Genomic DNA, 18,019 nt, shown 5'->3' on the forward strand with positions numbered 1-18,019 from the left:
AGCTTCCCTACACAACTAGAGGTAAAATTTATATGCTGTTCATATATTTGCTTTAATCTAAAGTCCAAAAAGGTTGTTGAAGTAATAACCTTTTCTAAGCACTAAATTAATACTTTTGTAATGGACCACCAGAATCAATCCTTGCTATGGTTACAGTAGTGTTGCTTAGACTACAGTCAAATTACTGGTTGTGAACTTTAGTCCATGTGCATCACTTCATTTTATTGCACGGTAGAACCTCTGTCATTTATCTGGAACGCAGTGCTTGAACAAAAAGTTCTTTAAAAGGCAAGAGCTGCTTAATCACTTGCACAATGTCCACTTAATATGTAAATTACTTTAAATCTCAATTTTCCACTCATTTTATGGGCCTTTGAGTACCAGCTCTGTTCTGTGTGACCAGGCAATGACTTTCCCCATTTTCATCACAGATGCGATAAGTCACGGTTATTACGCTTAAGATTAAGCTGGGTTGCCTAGTATTAATTGATGTTTCATGCCCTGTGTCACCTCTTTGCTGGACATCTTTAGCATTGCCTTGATCCTTTCTTACTCCATCTATCTCTTGGGGCATCTGCATGTTGTTTAAAAATTTAGCAAACTTGCAGTAGTGGCAGCCATGTGTTGTCTGTATACATATTCACAGGCACAACTAGCTTTAGTTTTGAACCTACAGTCAAAATGCAAGGAATGCCAAAGGGAGTATGCAAGCCTGTCAGGCAAGTCTTAGTCAGGGACACATAGTTGTGCTGTGATTTTTTTTTTTTTTTTTTTTTTTAAAAACTCACCATCCAGGAGTTTGCAAAGCAATACACACTTCGCAGAAAGGAAATGTGGTCCCCATTCACTTGGCCTTTAGCCCTTGTCTGTACTGAGCTTCTGTCTCAAAACTGTTATTTTACCAAGGAAATTGCAGCGTTAGTGAAACAAACAGTAAACAGAGACATTTGGAAACTTAATTGTTGTTTTGACATCTCCAAATTCTTCAGAAACAAGTGCTTCCCATATATCTGAACCCAAAGCATATGAAGCAAGAGAGCAGAAAAATAACACTTAAAAAATGGAAATGCAAAGCTCTGACTACTGCTGCAGAAAACATTGGTAGTTTTCATTAGGGTTCACTGAGTGATTGTAAGAAAAAAATGAGCCAGGTGGCATAATAAAGTTGCTGCCTTCCACTTGAAGAGTTCAATATTGAATCCCCAATCTGCCTGCAGTAGCCTGCTCTTCAATGAGGTACTTGCTCTGATTTGTCCAATAAAAATTACCCACCTGTATAAACAGGTAAATAATTGTAAGAAGCTTAACATTTTTGCTTTGGAGGAAAAAGAACAGTTAAATGAATAAATATAAGTGGAGTAGAACCAGAAAGCACTTCTGAACCAGAATGACTGAGTTTTGAGAAACCTTGGTGAAATATTGGAAGTTTCAACTCCTGTTTCTGTGAATTTTCTGTCACTGTACTGTCTCCCCCTGTACTGTCATTTAATGGATTTTTAATAACAAAAGCCTTAATACAATCAATGGATATCCTTCTGTACTGTAATAGCTTTTAAATGCAGAGATGACTGTTTATCAACATGACTTTTAGAACACAAATTTCCTTGTACTTTAAGGCTGTGTAACAGAACTGGAAATGTCGTTTGTTTCAGTTAAATGGATAAATGTAAATGTTTCCATTTTCTACAAAGCTGAGATTTATGCTCAAAGTTAAATGCTTTAAATAGGAGAAAAAAAAAAAAAACATACCATGTTCTGATTACAGAACAAGGTTCATACATTTACTTATTGAGCTGTCATTTATGTATTTGGTATAATGTATTTATACATATGTTGTAGTTTAAACCTTTTGTTACTCTTAATTTCTGCTGGAATACAGTAAATATGGTCACTGTACTGGCAATGAGTCATTCCAGAATTGTATTTGCTCTACATGCATTGCCATTAATTTAAACTGAGTTTTCTAAAAACTTGGTTTGTATTGATGAGTCAGAGAAACTTGTGATATGAATCTGGTAACCTTGTCTTTTAATTTAGTTGTCCCAGTGTGTCTGCAGCAGCTTGAAAAAGAATTCAGCAGGTCTGGTCATAAATCGTAAATTGCAGATGTCACTCGAGTGTTTTCCTTCGCAATGCCCAACCGTTAATCTCTCTGGACAGTGGGCTGTCAGAATAAATAGTCCCTATGTAAATTATCAGTAATAGATTTTATTTATTTATTTTGTTTGTCTTTGGCTTAACATGGCAGAGTGTTAAGGTAACAAGAAGTGTTTGGCAAACATTGGACCATTTAATGCAACAAAGTGGCCTGGTTTTGGGTGGATGCAGGTAGAAATATGGTTAATGATATGAACTTATCCTTAACTCCATGAACTCCCTACTACTGCTGTAGTGTTAACCCTGAATTGCTTCAGTTCAAGTTCTATAAACGAGTCACTTTGAGCTCCTTGGGCTAAGTCATTTAAGAAAGTTAAAAAAGCAGGGGTGCAGGTCATAGGGGAAGAAACTAGATTAAACCATCAATTATTTATTCACTAAAGTTTTATTACAGAATGTGCCCAGGAGCAGTATTTCACAGAACTGTGTGGAGGGGGGAAAAAATCCTCCCTTCGGAGGAAAGTGTCAGCTACATGAGTAAATGTCTGTTAAACCAAGTGGGCTGTGACTGTGACATCTTGCATATAAACAAATTAGAGAAACCTAAGTGGTATACGTGTGGGTCGTATGTGAAGGGAAAACAGACCAGTTCACCACTCAGTTAATCCAAGCGTAGCCCTTTGGCAGGAGGGGAACAGGTGCATTTTGAGGCCAGCTTTGGACCATAGACATTGTCCATTGTCCAATCCCACTCCTTTGCCTGCAGTTACCATCTACAGATCCTGAATACATGTTCAGAATAGAATTGAAAAGAAGGTGGGGGGGGCATCAATACAGTAGCCATGTTATTGGCAGTGTGTGTTTTTGCTGAAAATATTTACCTGGGGGCTAGGAATGCTGTTCACCCACAATGTTATGGGTACATGTAAAGATAAGATGAGGGATGGGGATGAGCGATTAAGTGTGACTGTACAACCTGCATTCTGTTAAAGCATACAGCTCTTGCCCTCATGCATTATACATGGTGATGGAAATCAGTCCCTTTGAAATCTACATCCTATATTAATTGCAATCAACAATTAGTGACTCCTTCCATTTGCAGTGTGGTGGCCTGAGGCTCTAGGGGTGGGGGCTGTGTAGGATGTGGGAGGTGGGAATAGCCTGTGCTGAATCGCAATCACAATCTTTCCACACAAGCTTGTCATTGTGCTGGTCATTTTCCCTCCTCCCTGACATGCCCCTGCTCTAATTTACTCATGTATTCAGCAGATGCTTCATTGTTGACGTAAGTAAATTTACACAGGGATGGTATCAGCTCAGTCTGAGTCATAACTTCAGTGTTAACCATAGACTTAATTTGTTATGCATAAGTAATCAACTACCTTGTGCTCTAGTAAAACGCAAAACAAATTTAAATTCATGCTATATTGTTGGAGGGGTTTAAAAAGTGCGTAAAGAATATTTGAGCTTATGTCTTTGCAAAGGGGGGTGCGGTGGCGCAGTGGGTTGGACCGGGTCCTGCTCTCCGGTAGGTCTGTGGTTCAAGTTCTGCTGGGGGTGCCTTGCGACGGACTGGCGTCCCATCCTGGGTGTGTCCCCTCTCCCTCCAGCCTTACGCCCTGAGTTGCTGGGTTAGGCTCTGGCTACCCGCGACCCCGTATGGGACAAGAAGTTCAGAAAGTGTGTGTGTGTGTCTTGGCAAAGGCTATACTAATCAGTTAAAAATTTAATACTTGTTTGTTCTGATTACATTTTTTAGCTTTAATTTATTTGTTTAGCTGATGCTTTTTTCCAAAGTGTCTTACAATGTTAAGGTGCTTACAATTATTTATCCATTTGTACAGCTGAGTAATTTCAGGGTAAGTACCTTGCTCAAGGGTACTACAGCCAGAAGTAAGATTCAAACCTGTGACCTTTGGATTCAAAGGCAGCAGCTGTAGCCTAGCTTTTAGTCATTACCTGTACTTCCTATGTGTTGATCTACACAGTAGATGCTAAGGGAGTAAATGATATTTATAATAGGAAATAAAAGGGAACCTCCATTCAATCCATGTTTATATGGATGATTTCTTGGCCCATGGCTACAAAGACATCACCTATGGACAGGAAGGCTCTTTCAAGCATCTGTACTTCTATGGCTTTGCTGGAAGTCGAAGGAGAAGCCCTGCTGTGCTCCCCTGTGTATATCACGTGGCTTCACTTCATGTAGCATGCTGTTGCTATATCAAAATGATAAATGAGCCACATGTATATTTATGTTTATTTAGCAGACACTTTTCTCCAAAGCAGCTTCCAATGAGCTTTTTGTAGTGTTACCAGCCCACACACTTTTTTCACCAAGGTGACTTACACTGATAGATACACTACTTACAATGGGTCACTCATCCATACATCATTGGAACACACTGAGAACCTGAACAGCGTGTCTTTGAACTGTGGGAGGAAATCAGAGCACCCCGAGGAAACCCACGCAGACATGGGGAGAACATGCAAACTCTGCACAGACTGAGCAGAGAATAGAACCTATGCCCTCTTGCACCACTCAGGCCCTGTGAGAGATTTGGGCTACTCGTGCTGCCCCAAATGAGTATACTCAGCCACACTAAATATTGACTCTCATTGACGAGGTCATGATTCGTGTGACGTGGTGTGAAGCAGGCAAGTTTGTCCCAACAGTTTTTATTGCAGATTAAAACCAACTTTTTGGAATAAATCAGTTTTATCCTTGTCGTTCAGTGTCCGTAAGTCTAATTTAACAATTTACACAATTGTGCATGTTTTCCTATAACATTCAGTTATACATTTGCTAAAATCTTTGCATTCTATTATTTATTCCACAGTGAACGATAGGAATTACACCTCTCAGCCTTCTCAGATTCTATTCTGCTTGTTTCTATAGAGGCTTCTGCTTGGTAGAGTGATGCAGAGCACTGAACAACAGGAAAAACAGGACAGTTGCTGAGCAGTGATAACGTATGGAAAGTTGGTCAAGTAAGCCTGATGGGAGTCCCCCCCTTCCATCTACAATGAATGGGGGTGCGGTGACTATCTAGGAGGAATAGTAAGAGAGAACATCAGGTGAGCATAATGATGATGGACTATTACTTTTTTTTTTTTTTCTCCAATCTATATTTGAAAATGGAGACAGGTGTGTCTCATGGAAGGAGGCAGTGATTTAAAGAGTTTAGGCAGCCTGTAACTGAATGCTCTGCTACCTGAGGTAAGATGGAACTTGCCCCTTAGCACCTTGTAGATGATAAGGTTGAAGACGCATGTGTGTGAGACTGGTAGTCATGTGAAGAGAGAACAGTGGTGATGTGCCAATGTTTGTAAATATTGGCACACGTCAGTGTGCTGTATTTTTGGAGCAGATGGTTCAAGTAGGACTGCAGCACAACAGTGAATTGCAGTAGCCAAACCTGCTGTAGATGAAGCCAGGAACTAACTTCTCAAAATTCAATGCACTTTAGTCTGGAGATATTCCTCAGGTGCAGAAAACAGGCTTCATGACCAAGTTGATTGGAGGGTTTAAATGATTTATAACTGATATAACATTAAACTCCATCCAGATTCAGCTGAGAAAGTTTGCTGCTGGGTATTTTAGGCACTAGCAGCAAGATCCGTTTCCATTTAGTGAGATATTAGCATTCATCCAGGGCCTGATGCCATCATGGTGTCATTGCCAACAGTTGGGAAGGTTTCATGTACTGATAGTTGTGTACCATGAGCGTAGGTGGGAAGTTAATATTTTAATGGATAATATCACTTAATGGTAGCATGTATAGCAAGAACAGCAGAGGTTGGGTTACTGAACCCAGAGGTATTCCATATATGACAGATGAAAATAAAACATTAGCATTTTGAAATCTATTGGAAACATAGGATTTAAAGAACCTTACCATCATGAATCACTTTTTTTTTTTTTTTTTTTCTTGCATTCACATATCAGTAGTACTCAAATTTTTGTATATCTACATATATAGCTTTTCAGGGTCATCATAAAGTGGGCATTACACGGGTCATTTTGTCATTTCTCTGCTAATCTTAAGGCAATCCAACATTTACTTGTGAAATGTTGGTTTTCTTTTTAATGTTATGGACTTTAGCTCTGTTTTAGTTTGTGCTGTAAAAATGTTGATGGGGAAAAATACAGTATAATGTATCTGCAAGGAGGACATGTTAGTTTATCAAACACACACTGACTGAAACTTATCCCAAGCAGGGTCACGGCGAGCCAGAACCTAACCTGGCAACACAGGGCACAAGGCCAAAGGGGGAGGAGACATACCCAGGAAAGGTTGAGCCAAACTGAAAGTCAAATTTATACATGGTCATGAAAGATGGTGTTATGCAGTGATTAGATCATGAGTCAAGTGAGTCCCAAAATGGGTTTTAAGACTCTTGTTGAATGCATGGAGGGATTCAGAAGTTTTGAGGTAGTGAGCTATTAATCTCAACTTTTGATTTTGGGCCTCTTGTTTATGGAATCACCAAGTGCCCAAAGGTGGAGGAACATGGTGGTTTTAATGGGGTGTAAGGAGTGATTAGGATATGTGGGTAACATGACTTTTTAATAAATTTCTTATTTTACATACAGTGGAACCTCGGAACTCGAATGCTTCTGAACTCAAACAATTTGGAACTCAAACGAGTTGTTCGAGGGGAAAAAAAAGTCTCAGAACGCGAACAAAATTTCGGAACTAACTTATTTTAGGCAAGTGTTAAAACGAAGGCAAAAACAAATCTCATTGGACAGGTTTTTAGTGAGAAAGAGGTCCAGTGAGTCTGAAGCAAGTTCACTAGCTAGTGAGGCAAAGAAACAGAAAGAAAGAACACCAGAAGGACAGTCACCTGATGTTTTTATGGAAGGTGACTCCCCTTCCAAACAGTAACATCCCTCCATCCCTCCTCTTCACCTACACCCCAGTATGCCATCAGCTCTCCACACTACAGGTAAAGTGCAGTTAAATTTTCATTTGTATTTTATTTTATTTCATGTTTTATGGGTTTTACACTTTTTATTTATGGTTTTAGCATCTGGTATGTATGTTTATAGGTTTAAATAGGCAATCATTTGGGGGTCTGGAACAGATTAATCCAATTCCCATTATTTCTTATGGGAAAAATTGATTCAGAACTCGAACGCCCTTCTGGAATGAATTTAGTCTGAGTTCTGAGGTTCCACTGTACTTCAAAATCCCCTTGTATGCTATAACCAGCCACAGGAATCTAGCTGAAAGTGATGAGGGGACATACATCTAAATGATCCAACACACAAAAACAACTCTTTCTGTAGCTTTCTGGATGCGTTAGAGAGGCTTTATAGGAGAGGCCTTAATTCCAGGCTGGAGGGACTTGCTGGAGTCCAGCTGACATACGACCATAGCCTGACCCAAGCGTTGTCAAGTCTTGGCTGAGATATGAGCAGATATTATATCAGGGAAGTCATGGAACAGGTCAGAATATCATAGTAGTTGTTATGGGCATGTTGTCAGGGAAAGAATTTCTCTGTATTGATACTGCAGTGCACTGCGGTGTTTATCTTACAGTAAGAACATTTATGAAGGGGAAGAAAAAAATATTGCCTTATTATTGCTGGCCAAAGTAATATTGGCTGTAGCATATAATACAGCAGGGTATTTCAGATTCAGCAACTGACCAGACATTGAACAGTTGCTGCTGGATTTACTTACTACTGAACTTTCTGCCCATATTATAAAAAAAAAAAAAAAAAAAAAAAAAAAAACCCAGGCAGGTACTTTACTAATCAAAAAGTTCTTCACCTCTGAACAACAAAATGGAAAGAAGAACAGAACTACCAAGGAACCTTGAAACAAAACACAACTTGGTTCAACGTAAAGTACAAAATGACAATTATTCACAACTTCAATTCACGAATCAGCTAAAACCATCTGCTCCTTTGTCTTTGTTTCTTGAATTGGGTGGAAGGCCATACCTGATGCTTATTTCTTCAAGCTGAGGTTTGGCCATCAGTCTGGGAGGCAGGGTTGTGGCCCATTGTCTTCCCTGCCAAATTTTCACCAGGCTCAAGTGTCTTGAGGTTCTGCATCTATGATGGAGATGCTATACAATATTCTTTATTTATTTATTTTTTTGCCTCCCTTCCTCCTCCTCCAAATATTCATTCCTGGGGTCTTTACCTAACTGGAGTGCCATTTTCAAGGACCCAGCTGAGTGTCTGGAAGGATTTTTTTATTTTAATTTTGGGAGCTTTTAATGCAATAGGGCAAGCTTTCTCCAGCTTATCGGCTCTGCCATGTAAACCTCCTTTAGAATTCCATTTTCATCATCAAAGCTGCATTTAATCTCATCATTACTTCTTCAAATAAACTTTAATCTTTCATGTGGACCACAAAGGGGGGGAAATAGCATGCAAGTCAACATCCTTTGGTTTTTTTTGGGACTAGGGAAGGAGAAGGGAGAATTGTCAGAACACATCGATATCACCCTAAAGCATGAATCCCCCAAGCGAGCAACTTTCACTTACTTTCATCAATTTCGTTCAAGGCGGTAGTGGTTAACACGCTGATGGTGTTAATTTGATATCTCTGCTGTTGACTCTCAAAAAAGGGCAGTTTTTATGAGCTATGACTGTGTACCTTTTGAGAGCCCTGGACTGCTCACCTAGTTGTTCTCATATCACACAGGGAACAGGAAGAGTCCGAGTTCCTCATTAAACCCACATTCATGTCCAAAGCTTAATTAAAATGGTGCCCAGGAGATCGGAGCAATGCTGGAAGACAACACTGCACTTGTTAGCGTGGGATGAGACAATATCACTGCTTATGAGGTCACTTGGCCTGATGGATTGGAGGTCAACAAAAAACAAGTGATTTAGAAGAAAGGGGCTGCACCAGTGTGCTGGAGCATTAAATTGGCATGTTTCTCTAGAGCACAGATTGAACAAACCTGACAATTAGAGGGTAAGTGATTATATTTTGTTTGAAGGAACCTCTGGTAAACTCCCCCACCCCCCACTTGTCTGAGGAGAGATCGATGGTTTTCAGTGGAGCAGAAGGCAGTTGGGACACAAAGGGATGAGACTGTTTCTCTCCTTGATTTTGAGTGAGAAGAGGGAGACATTGGGAGAATTTTGTAATAAATCACTAAGGTCCCTGCAGTCTGTCATGTGCCTGCTGAGATTGTATCCCTTTACAAAAAAAATATAAGAATATGTACAAAAGAACTCTTTCATTGCCTAATAAAATCAAAAACTGCTTCAATTGTCATAGTCAATATTCAGTTGGGTGCATATAATATAAATAAATGGAAATCACCTATTTCTGGAGTTTTCTTCTTTCACTATGCACTTAATTCTGTCTTCATTTTATTGAAGTGCTTTGCCTGTATTTCCTACTTTGAATTTTTTTTTAAAAAAATCATACAAATATGGTAGGTATTTCAAAGGTTATAAGTGAAGCAAATGAAATCAAAAATAAATGACAGTGAATTGTATGGTATTTGTTTAGCTGACATTTAAAAGTTCTTACAGTATTAGGTTTTTATACTCAGCTACTTGCATATTTTTTTTTTTTTTTTTTTTTTTTTTTTTTTTTTATTTAGCTGGGTCATTTTTACTTTGAGGTACCCTTGCTTTGAAAGCAGTGGTTCTAATCATTGCACTACTTGCTACCCTGATGATCACATAGGTGACAGCCATTTAATATAAATGGCTTCCAATAGCTGCCCGGATCAAATTTAAAACCCTGGTTATGGCCTACAAAAGCACCAATGGAAATGCTCCCAGCTATCTACAAGACTTGATCATTAGCCACACGCCAACCAGACTGCTACACTCTTTCACATCCGCCCACTTGGTGGTCCCATGCGTGAAAGGGAAACGCAGAGGTTCTTGGTTCTGGCTCCGTTGTGGTGGAATGACCTCCCCTTCTCACTCAGAACTGCTGAGTCTTTGACCACGTTTAAAAAGGGTCTTAAAATTCATCTCTTCTGGACTCACTTTGCCCATGATCTCTTAAGCTTATGTAAGGTATAAATGTTCATGATTGTGCTCGGATCAGTCCTTTGCAGAGCCAAGTCTGCAATGTAACGTAAATGTTTATATGGCTCTCAAAACACCTTCTCGGAAGGTGATTAGGAATTGGCGATATTGTGGTAAAGTTTTATGTAGCTAATTGTGTGATAAACGTTGGTGCATATGGTGAAGGAAAGTAACTACTTAGTCATTCATCTGCAAATATGTCTCTTTCTCCTAATGTAATGCACAAATTGTACTTTCTATGAGATGTACATTGCTTTGGAGAAAAGTGTCTGCTAAATGAATAAATGGAATTAAAAAAAATAGCTGGCGTAAATTCTTGACTGACACTGGAATGGTCTTTTTAGGGGTCTATTCAAACTATAATTTGTGAATATACAAATTTGTGCAACTTAAAAGAATACTGGCGTTCAGCTACATTCTGGAATAACTTTTCTGCAGGAAAAAGTGAGTCACACATATGAAATGGAAAGTGTTAACAGATACACAGTTGTTTTGGGTGACGCTGTCCTTTTTCGTTACACAAATAATCACTGTGCAACTTTTCTTCACTGCTATGCTGACAGGATATAAATATAGCGCTACATTTATTAGCCTTTCAGAGGGTTAAACCCTTTTTTTCGCAAGGTCCTGGTGCATATTTTACAGTAATTGGGTAATTTGAAAACACACTGCACAGTTGGGTAATGTGCTGACTTCACTTACACTGCCTTACTTGAGAATTTGCTTACGAGACCAGCAGGATCTTTTAATCTGTGAACACTTTGAAAAGAAACAAAAACAGAATGAGTTATGGACACATTAAATATACAGCTTTCATTAAGTTTTCCTTTCGTCTGGAATTCCGAAATTTCCGAGTCCAAAAATAACAATTTGGACCAATCCAGAAGAACGCTTCTTAACGCGACACTGCTCTTTCTGCTGGTTTCAATAGCTTAGTTTTAAAGTAAATGTTAAGTTGTGTATTTGGACTGTTGCAGAGTATACAGAGAAGCCAGAAAAGAAAATAATCACAGCTGATTGTGCTTTATGAAGAAACCGAGAAGGGATTCCCAATGCATGGGACTTTCTCAGGACCTGAGCTCTTCGGCTATGCTGCTTGCATTGAGAGAACTTTCAAAGTAATGGTTCTAGCTGGTAGGAAACTGGCTTAGAGTCAGAGCAGTTAAAGTTAAATAGAAAATATGCATGCATCTTTCCGCATTCCTATAGTTCTGTCTCCCTTCATTTCTCGACTAGGTCACACTAGCCAATACTATGTCTACTTATGAATTTTTGCATAAATGGAGCAATAGTAATGCTGTATCTTAAAATTTAAAATTCAACAAAAGCACTAAATGTGCAATTAAACCATGAAGATATACTGTTTAAAATTATTCTATATATGTTCCTGAATATTCTTTGTCATTTTCTGACATTGACTTTTCAGTTAATTGTACAAAACCAATGAGTTAAGCCCCAGAATAGCTGCAAATATTTGTAAATGCCCATAATTCAAGACAATTTATATTTACGTTTACATTTATTCATTTAGCAGACACTTTTGTCCAAAGCGACGTACATCTCAGCAAAAGTACAGTTTATGCATTTCAGTGTCACTCATTGTTTTCAATATGCAGTGATTGCTGTTTTGACTGGGTGACTCATTTCTGACTGTCTCTACTTCAACAGAACATTTAGCAGACACTATTCAACACTTATAGTCTTCTCTTACTGACAAAATGAATACATTTTTTAGTAGATGCATTTTTCCAACAAACTCTATATAGTGTTATCAGCCCACACACATTATGCTCCAAGTTGACTTACACTGCTAGATACACTATACTTACAATGGATCACTCATCCATACATCAGAGGAACATACTCTCTCTGTCACTCGTACGCTATGGATGAACTTGAACAGCATGTCTTTAGACTATGGGAGGAAACCCACACAGGGAGAACATGCAAACTCCACACAGACTGAATGTGGATCGAACCCATATCCTCTCACACCACGCAGGTGCTGTGAGACAGCTACGCTACTTGCTGTGCCACCATGCTGCCCTAATATCCTAAAAAGTGCCTGATAATGTGAAATGACAAGGTTTAATGGTTTTAACTGTAACCCTCACTGCATAGTGTCGAGTGCATCTTGAATGTTCTGTGATCCATTTGTGTCCTTATGCTTGAATAAGTGCTACAAATGCAGACCCCTAGCATCTCAGAAAGCCAGTGCTGGAGTTTTAAACTGAATATGGTATCAGCTTTAACTAGTAAGTAGTGAAAAGAGGTTTCGGAGAGAAAACGTGAGAAATGAATGCTTACTCAAGTCAGAAGTGGTTGTGCTGGAGTGATCCTGGTTATTTATTGTATTAATTGCATATTGAACACATTTGTATCATTGTGTATTTTTGAATAACTGAAGAATTTCTCAAGTTGTTGCTCCTGTGAAAATGTGCATTCATTTTTTTTTTTTAAAAAAAAAACTTTTGCTTTGCAGGAGGATAACGAGAATGGATGACGTGGACTAACGGATGCTCTGACAAAGAATATGTAGGAAGTTAAAATGGATGAATCTTATAGCTTTTTTTCTGGACATGTTGCGTGCTTCAGGTGAGACGCGTGGAGTCTTCCAGTAAGTGCGATGTCACCCAGTCCCTTCACTGGCAACACGACACAAGTGGACTAGAAGTACACCCTGCTCAGTTCTGCGTTCAAAGGCTACAAGAAGATGCCCTTCTTACTTGATGGGAATGACAGGTTGCAGAGCCTATCATGGACACTGACTGGGAACCACTGGTGGCAACGGGGCACTTTGCGGTGTTTCAGGAGGGTCAGGCTCTACGGTTTCCTCTTCGGACTGATGGTGACGTTTCTTATCATGGCTGTCTACATCTTAACTGGAGAACGGAAAGGACTGCTGCTGACACCCTCTCCGTATCATTTTGGATCCCTGATAAATTCTTCCCCATATAACCTGTCATTCTCTAAGGATTATTCCAGCATTAAACAAGTGGTGAAAAGCATAGTATCCAAGGTGGAATTCAGCTCTAGGCAGGTGCCAGACCGGAAGGGCTTGCTCTACAGTGAACCTCAGGTGTGTTTAAACTGTCTTCACACCTTGGTGTGGGGTGAATATGCTTCCTCTCTGTCTTTTCTGCAAACTGATAAGTTGGCACAAACCTTGTTAGTGCCAAAGGTGTTTGCTGAAGTGCTGAAGTAAGCAAGAAACACGAACAATACAGAATATTTGCAAAAGTTCGTTAGACTGCACATCAGCCATCGGTAGTACAAACAATAAACATCTACCCCTGTTCCTCTATATAGAGCAAAACAAGAGCTTTAAATAGTGTCAATTTGTCTTGTAGGAAGGACTAAACCATTTTCACCAAGAAGGTACAGAAATGAACTCAATAAAAGTTATCTACAGATGTCCAGTTACACTAAATACAATTTTCTTGTACTGTTCGTTTTCATGAAATACGATGATCAATGAGAAGCAGTGCCTAGTAATTTGTTTTCCCATTTTCATTCTGCTGAGCATGGGCCACCCTAGACCAGGCCGTATTTAAGGCCTCACTTGGGTCTTTTTCCAAGTCAAAGAGCAGTACAGTTGGATGAGTGATATATTAGTGAAACACAAACATAACACATGTATAACAGGCATATCACAGAGAGTTGTGTGTATGTTGTGTGCAATATAACAAATATAGCCAACTCAACAGAGTTAGCTGAACTGTACAATTGAGGGTTTTTTTTTTTTTCTTCCCTCCTGACCCCAACTGGAACAGACCTGCTCTGTCACACCTGAGTTTTCCCAATAAGGCTGGAGATGTTATGCTATAGTCTTTCAGTAGTTCTGCCACTTACACAATTTAAAATCCTCAGGAGGAATTAAAATGAAAAGCTTTTTCTAATCTAGTTTGGAAAGTTAATTTATAGCAGCAGGTGAAATTTTATATATAGATGTATGTTTTTGCACAGCTTTCTCAGCTTTTCTTTAATATTATTGTGTATTAAATGAAGGTGAAACAGGGATTTTAAACTTTCTGAATAAGTACACAAATGGCAGCCAGATGTTTTACTAAATGCGTTGGCCAAGGCGGGAGCAGGGAAATTATCAAACAATAACACGTCTGTTTATAACACTGTGCTGCTACATGTGGAGTCAGACTGTAGATAATTTTGCCCGTAATATTGATCACACAAAGTGATGGGACAGCTGCCTCTATTCACTCAACAATAATCCTTATTGGAAAAAAACATTAGAGTGGAATTAATTTCAACAGAATCAATAATGCATTTTGTCAGGATGAAGGCAAATTTAAATTGTCTCCATGCCACATGTCACTGTAGATAAAGCACAGATCAAGATAACTAATTGAATCGGCAAGGTACCATAATCTCTAAGGGTTTTAATTTCATATCTCCCATTGTTTTTTAGATTAAAGCTATAAACAGTTACTTTGAAAATGACCTTGAAGTGATATTGTAAAAGATTTGCTACTTTGTCAAATCACCTTAATCTTATATTCTCACTGAATTGCAGTATATTAGCAAGATATTCCTGTTCTTGTGGATTTTGTTCATTTATTTTTTATTATATTAGTTTGCTTAGATTGGTCAGTTTGGTGTGGTGGTATGGTGGGTCTAGGGTTTGAGTCCTGCTTGGGGTACCTTGCGACAGATTGGCATCCCATCCTGGGTGTGTCCACTCCCCCTCCAGACTTGCGCCCTGTGTTGTTGGGTTAGGTTCTAATTCGCCATGACCCTACTTGGAACAAGTGGTTTCAGACAGTTTGTCCAGTTTTATATATTTAGTAATGTTTAAGCTGGTCCTGGACTGAGGAACTTTCAAGTAACAAACTTTTTCCTCGTTCAGACTTTTTTTTTTTTGAAAAGTAATAAATTTTTGCTGAAAAAATAGCTGGGTTATTCATTTTAAATTGCACTTCAAAGCATCAGCTAATGTGCTAACGGTTGGCTTTAGAACAGCCTTAAGTTTTTAAAAAGATAGAATATCACAATTTCTATTTTCAAATGCCCTTTAATACTTTTGTTTCTTATCATGCTATTGCTGGTGTTGGTCAGTTTTGAAGCTAAACTATTGTTGGCTGAGATGTTTCTCCAAAGTAACATGAAATTTTACCCATTTGTAGAGCCATTTAGCTTTATTTGCACATTTTAGACAAAACACTTCTACTGCAGTATTTAAATTAAGATCCTTCAGGTTGAATGTCTGGGTTCAAAACTATGGACACCTATGGCCCTGGAATTTTATGTAATATCATGCAGCCCATAGAAGTATAATACATACAGTTCAATGCTATTAAAACATTGATGAAGTATTTTGGCTTTGCAGTGAACCGAACTCACCAGTGTGTCTGCTTTATTATGTCTTACTAAAATATTCTGCAATTACAGATGTTTTCCATCATCCCGAATAAATTCTTGTCAAAGGTCAAGAATCCATGCTGGTACGAGGAGTACCCAGGCAATGGCACTGAAGATCCCTATGGGAAGAACTTGTATGCACTTTACTCGAGGCGCTTCCGAGCGGTGTTTGACCACCTGAGGAGCGCCTTCCGGAAGCATCTGTATAACACTGCAGGCAAGCAGTACCGCATCAGATGTCTTCCTTACTTCTATATCATTGGGCAGCCCAAGTGTGGAACCACGGACCTCTACAACCGACTCCGACTACACCCGGAGGTGATGTTTACCACCATGAAGGAGCCACACTGGTGGACTAGGAAAAGGTTTGGTAAGTCCATTTTTGTGTTTGTGTTTAGGTTTGGGCTTGTTACGCACTTCCATAGCAATACTAACAGAAAAACGGTACATCATCATTGTAAAATGTTGAATAATACAACATAAATAAACACAAAAAAGGTGTGATCCTCAGACATTTTAGGCTTTGTTAATCAAACTGAAGTACTTGGTGCTCTGAATATACAGATAAAACGATAGAAACCATCTGAGGACAGGACTATATTTTCAAAACTGTTAATAAATCATTTGCTTCTAATGGATTTCACCAGTAATTAAAATGAACAGTTGATTCAGTTTGAAGGGACAGTGCTAATCCTGAACTGATGCAGTAAGAATTACCCAGCACTATAAATAAGTAATTATAAGGATCTTAGTGTGCAAACCAAACATTGCAAATTGTATTAGACAAAAATAGAAATATTTACACACATTAGGGCACATTTTTTTTGCCAGCTTTTGTATATTAACTGCTGATGGTAAATTGTCAACTATACTGTTCTACCTCCTCCAGCAGCTCAAGTGCAGCTCTCAGACAAATGCTGTTCTTTTTGCACGCCAGTGCCACACTAGATAACCTAATCGCTCAGAAATGGAGTGCCTTGTTCAGCAAGGTCCTTTATTAAGTAGCTTTAATGGAATTAAATGGTTCACCAGTGAACTTGTGCAGAAAAGCGCACTTTTTGCGGAAGCTATAAACAGAGTACATGGATTGCAAACTCCATTTGCACCATAGTTAAAGGCATGGAAAGATGTCATATGAAATATTAATAACTTTCTTCAGCCCATGCTGAATACCCAAATACATAAAGTGGACTCTTAGAGCACTGTAAAGTGGCACATCACTGAATAAGTGGGCCTACGCAAAAAAAGGTCCCTACTGGTTCCTCTGGCTTCGGCGTTGGTTGTTAATAATTAAATTCTGAGAATAAGAGCGGTTGCGTTTTTGAAAAGTTGCTATTGTTTATGAACATTTTGCTGTCATATAAAAGTTAGAGGGGATGCATGTGGCAATATGAGTTAGTTTCTGGTCAGATCTGTCCTGACGATGCATTGTGAGTGCGGCAGGTCAGTTCATAGTTGTTGTTTTACAATCAAAGGGTTTGAGTTCAGTTCCTTTTTTGTCCTGTAGTACTTCGAGGCACTTAATTTGATTTGTTCCGTAATCGTTGCAGGGAGAGGGAGGTGAGAGTAAGAACAAGACCCCCCATCATGGTAACTGATAAACTGTTATTAAAGTTTGAGTATGTGATTTGTTGAAATCCTATCGAATAAGTTCTAAATAAATGTTACATGCAATGTCAGGTACATTAGGACATGTTTGGGGTTGGAGAGAAAGACTATATCATAAAGAAACACTGCCTTCGGCAGCCCACTACCAGCAGCACTACTGTGAAAAGTTTTTTTTTTTTTTTTTTTTTAAATGATGAGTAGGCAACTTGTGCAGTCTTCTGCAAAATCTCTATAGACAGTTTTTTTTTTCTTTTATTTTTCATTTATTTATTTTTTTGAAATAGCAACCTTGATAGTTTTTTACATACATTCATTTAGCTCACACTTTTCTCCAAAGTCATTTATAATGTTAGTCTACCTACAATTATTTAACCATTTATACAGCTGGATAATTTTACTGGAGCAATTTAGAATAAGTACCTTTCTCAATGGTACTACAGCTGGAGATGGGATTTGAACCTGCAACCTTTGGGTCTAAAGGCAGCGGCGCTACACTGCCAGCTTTCCTCAAATAATCCACATCTGCCAAAATGCAAACACTTAAATTTTTCCCCATTTTTTTTTTTTTTTTAAATTTCCCCCCATAATTCTTTTTTTTTCTGTGCTGTGAAGAAATACATGACACAAAGATGTGAAGAAGGAACACTAGTCTGGAATAGCAGATTTTGAGCTGAAGCAGATTTCTATTATCCCGTGAACCACCTATATACTCTCTGTGCAGGTATCATTCGCCTAAGTGATGGCTTCCATGACCGCTACCCTGTGGAAGATTACCTGGATCTCTTTGACCTGGCAGCATATCAGATCCAGGAGCACCTGCTGAGGAACGAGACAACCAGGCAGAAAAAGCACAATATCATCATTGGTAACCTTACTATTTCCTTTGGTTTGTTTTTGTAGATGAGTTGCTTCTTG

At 38.8% G+C, this 18,019-nt stretch overlaps 1 protein-coding gene across 2 annotated transcripts in view; it reads left to right on the forward strand.

The window, feature by feature from the left end:
• Positions 1 to 18,019, forward strand: part of LOC108932796 (carbohydrate sulfotransferase 15-like) — a 41,331-nt gene that overhangs the window by 14,848 nt on the left and 8,464 nt on the right. The window contains exons 2-4 of one of the 2 annotated variants that reach the window (XM_018749378.2): positions 12,603 to 13,199; positions 15,527 to 15,866; positions 17,826 to 17,969. In XM_018749378.2, the coding sequence (XP_018604894.1) occupies positions 12,834 to 13,199; positions 15,527 to 15,866; positions 17,826 to 17,969 (850 nt within the window). In that variant the 5' untranslated portion in view covers positions 12,603 to 12,833. The remainder of the gene's footprint in view (positions 1 to 12,602; positions 13,200 to 15,526; positions 15,867 to 17,825; positions 17,970 to 18,019) is intronic. The other variant, XM_018749379.2, reaches the window with a different exon arrangement.

Source organism: Scleropages formosus, chromosome 4 (genome assembly GCF_900964775.1).
Source record: "Scleropages formosus chromosome 4, fSclFor1.1, whole genome shotgun sequence".
NCBI lineage: Eukaryota > Metazoa > Chordata > Actinopteri > Osteoglossiformes > Osteoglossidae > Scleropages > Scleropages formosus.